The following is a 6,928-nucleotide window of genomic DNA, read 5'->3' on the forward strand; positions in this document are numbered from 1 at the left end:
CTGTTAGTCATTCGCAGCAAAAACGTCGAGCCGACAGGAAGCCGCCAAAGGAGCGCTCAACGTTGCCAACGTTTCAATTTGTTGTTAAGTTTTTGCTTAGTTCTCTTCAACTCTTTGTTGCACTTTCAATTCCTATCCACAATCCCCGTCATCATCATCATCCGTTCATCGTTCGCCGTTCATCGTTCATCACTCTTCGTTCATCCGTTTCTCGTTTTGCGTTTATCAGTTTGATTCTTAAATCGCGTTCAAGTTTTCATTTTCGATCATCATCATTTCGTTGATACGCGGCACAGTGCAATGGCCAGTGTTGCCAACCCACCTCAGCAACCATCGTCATCGACATCGACAGCCAGCGGTGGCAGCCACAGTCACGCTCAGTCTCACCCACACATGCACAGCATACAGCTGCTGCACAATGCCACGGCTGGGGGCATGCCACATGGCTTGGGTCTGCTGACCACGGTGGCATCGCTGCCGCCCAAGTATCGCAGTCGCTATCTGAACATCAAAACCAAGTGTGAAATACCATTGGATCTGTCAGTGAAACCGCCATCGCCAGAGCCAGTTGCATTGCCATTGCCAGTGGCAGAGGCAAGCAGCGATGTGCCAATGGCGACCACATTTGCCGAGGTTCAGAGCGAACCAGCAACTGCTGTTGCAGCCACAAGTGAGGAGGTTGTGCTGCCCCAGGAGGTGGCCCAGGAGGTGGTCGTTATTACAGAGAAACCCATAACACCGCCACAAAGCCCAGATCCAGTTGCAGTTGCAGTTGCAGTCGCAGTTCCAGTTGCAGTCAAGCGCAAGCTGAGCGAGCAAAGCGAAACACAGCCGCCAGCCAAATTGGCCAAATCACAAGAGACTTTACCTGATGCTGCCACGCCAGCGAAACCCATTAGGGTCGCAGACATAGCTCCGCGCACCGCCAAAGCAACCACAACAACAACATCGACATCAACATCCACATCGACATCAACATCGAGTGCCAAATCGACGCGTAACAAAGCGACTCGCAAATTAAAGTTCGATGAGGAGACAAGTTCGCCGGTTTCGGGCACAATTATACGACCACTGGAGGACATCACCGATGGCACAATGCAGTACAGCAATGGCGACATCGATCCCAAGTACAACATTGTCGAGATTACCGACGAGACAAAGGCCGAACTGGCCGCCATCAAGAACGTAATTGGCGACTACGTCTGTCGCCTGTGTCGCATCAAGTTCGACGATGCTTTTGGTTTGGCGCGTCATCGTTGCGCCTGCATTGTGCTGCTCGAGTATCGTTGCCCCGAGTGTGGCAAGCAATTCAATTGCCCCGCTAATTTGGCCTCCCATCGACGCTGGCACAAGCCCAAAAAAGGAGACGTCGACATCGACAGCCGCCAAAAAAGGAGAACCGCAATACCAGCAATCAACAGGAGCAGCCACAACAATCGAACTCGAAGAAATCCACGAACGAGGAGCTTGCCTTTGGCTGTGCCGAGTGTGGCAAGAAGTTCAAACGTGCCGCATATCTGCGCAAGCATCAGCAGACGCACGCAAAGAAGACACAAACAGTGGCAGAGAACGAGGTGGAGGAATCGGAGCAGGAGATCGAGCCACAGCCAGCGGCAACCACCGCAACCACAACAATTACGGGCAGCTTCCAGACGTCTGTCTACAAATCTCACAGCTCCAGCTCCGCCAGCAGTTCGCACTCCTACGCCGGCACCCACGAGGACGAAGGCGTCTATGTGGCGGGCGTGGCCAGCAGCAGTCACTACGACTACGAGGCTGACTATTTGTCCGACTGCAGTTCGTCCACCTCCTCCGCTGGCTACGGGCGTCTTCAGATTGTCGAACACGGTCTCACCGAGGAGGAGAGCATCGCAGCAGCTGCTCTCACGAATCTTCGCAATTGCGCCTCTGTCATTCAACACACGACAATGGCGCATTAAGTAAGTCGATAATGGGTTAATCATTTTGTTTATAGTCCTTTAATTGTTAAGTTTAGTTTCGTAATTCACACTCTTCGTTATGGCGAGAGAACTGCAGCTGAAACAGACCAAAGAAAATTAGTTTTTAGATTTGCAAATTTCAATTCGTTTGCATTTTAGTTGTACTCGGTTAGTTACTAATTCATTTCACAAGTTTCTAGTCTTAGTTCTAAACCAAAGAATGAGTTCAGTTCTAGTCAAAAACTCTCACGTACTTCGATCAACATTCCAATTTGTTGTTGTACTACATATAATACCAAATAGCACCAAAGACGACAAACAGTCTAGTCATCAGCATTAGGTTAAAATCATTTACTTCTAGTCAGTCCAAATACCAAAAATACACTTGGCACAAGTCAGCTTCAATATGATCTCAGTGTAGATAGCTAAAGCCCTTTGGACTTTCAGTACCAGGCCACGCATTTACACAGTTCGTTTAGTCAGTAAAATTCTAGTCATACCAATAGGTTCTAGTCAGAATTTGCAATAATTTATACCAAAGTCATCACATATATTTTAAAATAGTTCTTAACCTGCTTTTTCAAACTTTCTACTCCGAAATATCTTCATCTAACATTCTCATAATCATTTCCTATCCCTTCATCACTTCCGACCTTGCATTTTCATACTTTCATTTTCATCTAAATATTCTAGTCATTCTCTTCTCATCTATATTCTACACTTCACAACTACTCACACTATCATCAACATCTCATTCCTCTTTCATACATCATTCATTTCATTTTCCATAAAATTCTGTAAAACATAAATCATTCATTACTCTTTCCACAACACTTTCAATCATTCCTCACTCATATTTCACATCACATCATTCTTATATTTATTATCATAAACATTAACCATAAATTCTAGTCATTAATTTAATCGCTCATCTAGTCAATTGAAGAGCTAGTCAGCTTCATTTCGCATCTCATTAGCTTATTCATCTACTTTTTCGGATACAATTTTAAGTTTAACTTTAGGCAAACATTTAGTTCGAAATTTTCTCAATTTATTTTTCATTCAATTTCAAAAATTCAAAAACGAAATTCAGGCGAAAACGTGCAGTAATAGTTTTTAAGTGTCATCCAAACCAAAAACAAAAACCAAATCGTAAACTAAGCAATGAAATCCAGTTCCCGTGCTGGTTCCAAAAAAGTCGAGTGTGAACTCTAGTCATTTCTTAGAATTCTAAGTTTCGAGGCAGCTCAGCATCAGATTAGTTTAGTTTAGTTTAGTTTACTTTAGCTTAGTTAGTTAGTTAGTTATTTTTGGGTTAGGTTTAACAACAACAACAACGGACATTGAACCAGCGTTTCACTACCAGTAAAAGTATTTAAAGAGTACAACTTAAGTTATCGATGCATGGCCAGAGGCAACAAATACAACACACAGTAAAAAACCGGCGGTTGTGTACTTAAAAGTCAACTCTTAATGTTTAAGCAATCCAGAGCAATATCACAGCGTTATTGTTCCTTAGTCTGTAGAATGCAATGCAATGCAATTTGGTTGTAACCGCAGAGTACAACGAAAGTGGGAAAACTTCGCTCAATCTACACAATACTTATATACAATTTAGTTTCTAAGAATATTTTTAATAATATATCATTGATAAGCATATCTAAGTGTTAAGTGAGAATTTGTGATATTACATTGTTAAGCCTAAAGTTTACAAAAGGTCTTGTGCTCGATGTTTTTTATCTGCGCACAGTGCATTTACAATAACAAACGAATAACATTATAAATTTTAAACATTTAAGTCATAAATCCATATATATATTTTTATACGTAATATTTATATTTTTCTATATACTAAAAAAAAATCGAAAAAACTGTAAAATTAACATATATATTTTGTGAATAAAATCCAAAAAAAAAAAGAAACTGAATAGAAATTTGTTTTATTTTCATCGCTTCGGATATTTGTAGTGCTATAAAAATGGATAATGTGTTGCTAGGCAAACTGATATCGAGTTTCCCCCTCTTCAAGACAAGCTGGTTGGTAATCACTTTATAATTGTGGCGCTAGTAAACACTTCCTTCATATGAAGTGCTCATAACCATAAAGTCCGCTCATGCACATGTCTGACAATGGTTCATTCGAAGGGTGGAAATTGTAGTTGAACCCCAGACGAATGTGGAATCCAACTAGAATTGCTTTTTCTGTCTATTCATTGACGATGACGATGAGATGATGAAGGCGTTTTTATTATGTTTCGTGTCTTGGCAATTTTCTCATCGATGTTCGATGGGCAGTTTTGATGGCTCGTAAAGCAACTGCAACTGATGTGTGTAAACAAAACCGCAGTCGCCGACTGGTTTAGCCTACAAATAACGGTGCAGATGTAATGAAATGCCAGTAAAGGACATTGACATGGTCGACATCATCGATCTCCACCGGGCAGCACTTAAAAGCATCTAAAACAAATAGCAGCAAACAAACAAACATCATGAACACACAAAGGAAACTTCGATGGCGGAAGTGGACAGCTGCAAGTTGAGCCTAAGCACACAAGGAAATGCCACAGCAAACGGGGTGCGTATCCGTCTCTATTTTGGGGGGTGGAGGAGGGTTGGCTGCAGAGGTGGAGGTGGAGGCGGAGGTGGAGGGGGTGCGTTGCCCTGCTGGACCAGAAGAAGCGGTGAAACACGCCAACTAATGATGCCCTCTCAACGGAAATGCATAAAAAATGTTTAATCAAATACAAATGCATGACAACACGGAAAATAGCTAACCAGCATGCTGCAATGGGGAGTGCACGACTAAAAGGTACTCTGGATTTTAGAAATATTTAAAAATAGTTGAAATAGTAAAGGGAACTAACTGGTTAGGAGTAGAAACTATTGTTAAAAAAGGCTCATAATGACAAAGAATATAGTTAATAAAATAAATAGGTTTAAAAAATACAAACTTTCACTATACTTGTTATCGTGGTAATATTTTAATATATTTCAGTTAAGTTTATTACAGATTTGTAGATCTTTGGCAGATGTCACTTAAAACAAAATAAGTAACGACTACATTGTAAATAAAACTATGTTATTAATAGCTTAGAAGAATTTAAACTTTTTATAGATTTTTATTTTACTGTTTTTGCTATTTTACAAAAGTTAAACAATTCTAATATAATAATATACCTAATAATATAGAATATAGAATAATATACTAATATAGAATTTTAAGCTTGTGTCGGAATTTAAGCAATTGTAATAAACGATGCTTAAGTTCATAATATTATTATTCAATTTGTGTTGGAATTTAAGGATTTTCGTTTTCACTTCCTTGGCCTTAATTTGTATATAATATACTTTTAAGACTAATTCGTACAGGGTATGTAGAGAACTAACGAACTGGGCAAAGCCGCACAGGATGCGCAGGGATGTGCGTGATGGCATTGCACTGTGTGAGTGTGCGTGTGCGGTGTGAATCAATTTAAAGCGTCAAAAGAGCGATATATACTATACTATTAAGTAGATGTCCTGTACGCACCGCCAAAGTTCAATGCACACGAAGGGTGTTGGAATTATGTAAAATCATGCCGAAAGTATAAAAACTACCCTCACTCTTATGCTTACCCTTACTCTTACCGCATCCGATAGACTCAGCGACCGACTGACTGACTGACATGGGGTGCAGCATCATCCATCGTTCGCTGGGTTATCGAATACTGCAACGCGGGCGTGCCCAAAAAAACAAAAAAAAAAGACTGTAAAGAAGAGAAGTCAGTCAGGGCAGGGCAAAGTCATCAACATCTGTGGCGATTGGGTTTCAGAAATAATAATACAAGCGAGCCGTGTAAACTGATATCTCAGTTCGTGCAACTTGCGTTTGCACCTTTTGGCACGGGACACAAAATGCGGAACACAGAACATGGTCCTGCATACCTTTGGTGGAAGTGCGCCCGCATGTGACGCAGGATCTGCCGCATAGCAGCGCATAGGAGACAAGTTTTGTGCTACGAGTATGTGCGGGCCTCGCCTTAAAGTAGCAGCTGCAGCTGTCCATTCGTCGATTCGATTCTATCTAATTATGATCACAGGACATGACCTGCGGCGGTAATTTGCCCACCTTGAGAGGTAGCTCTCGAAAAATCCTTGCGATATGCAGGCACTTTGTTTGCCTCGATATAAGTGGCCGTATGTTCCCTTTTTTGCTCGCTCTATGCAAAGAGTTGACAGATTTGATGAGGCTGATTGGCTCGAGCGATGAGTGGACACTTGAGAAGCCTTTTTGCTGATTACCATCGTCATCGTCATCATCATCGCTATAATTATGCCCACTTTGCACTTCAACTTATGCCGGCATTTGAAACCGTTACAAAGCTCGCAAGGATTTTGCGCAGTGTAAATTTTACTCAGAGGTTGCAACTCTGTGGCTCTCTCCTGGCAGCTGTCCTGAAAGCAACTCTGCGCTTTAAACAAGTTGGCAGCCCCAACTGTCAAAATAATAACGGTACATTTTGGCGCTCTCGCTTGCTCTCTCTCACTCACTCTCTCTCGCACGCCTACGCTCTGGCTCTGGCTGACTGGCTGTCGTCTGGCTTGGCATTCAAGGAGCAGACAAAATGGAGCCGGAATCCACGCACACCTGACATTCGTGTTGTGGCGACGCTGAAAGTCAGACGTGTTGAGCGCAAGGCAGCTGAAACAAACCCCAAAATAACACACCAAACACACTGAGTGCAAAGTTGAGAACATTTTTGAAAGTTTCGCCCGCTGGCAAAGTCGCGATTTACGGTAACCAAAGTACAAAACACAAAAACAAAAAACAAAAATTACCAAAAAAATACAGATAACGTTGTGTGTGTGAGAAGCTCGACGAGTGAAAGCGCTGGCAAAAAATTAATTAAAGCTTTGTTTACATTTGCCCCCAAAACTTGTTAATTGCCCAAAAAGCCCCAAAGCCTCAACACACCAAAAAAAAAGAAGAGAAGAAGAAAAAAGGCGAA

General features: G+C 41.8%; 1 protein-coding gene across 1 annotated transcript; it reads left to right on the forward strand.

The window, feature by feature from the left end:
* Positions 1-3,090, forward strand: LOC133844071 (insulinoma-associated protein 1a). Its single transcript, XM_062277899.1, is given in 2 exon segments — positions 1-1,362; positions 1,365-3,090. Coding segments are annotated over 2 exon segments (1,638 nt in total). The 5' UTR covers positions 1-300; the 3' UTR covers positions 1,941-3,090.
* The last annotated feature ends 3,838 nt before the right edge of the window (positions 3,091-6,928 follow it).

Source organism: Drosophila sulfurigaster, chromosome 3 (assembly GCF_023558435.1).
Source record: "Drosophila sulfurigaster albostrigata strain 15112-1811.04 chromosome 3, ASM2355843v2, whole genome shotgun sequence".
Taxonomy (NCBI): domain Eukaryota; kingdom Metazoa; phylum Arthropoda; class Insecta; order Diptera; family Drosophilidae; genus Drosophila; species Drosophila sulfurigaster.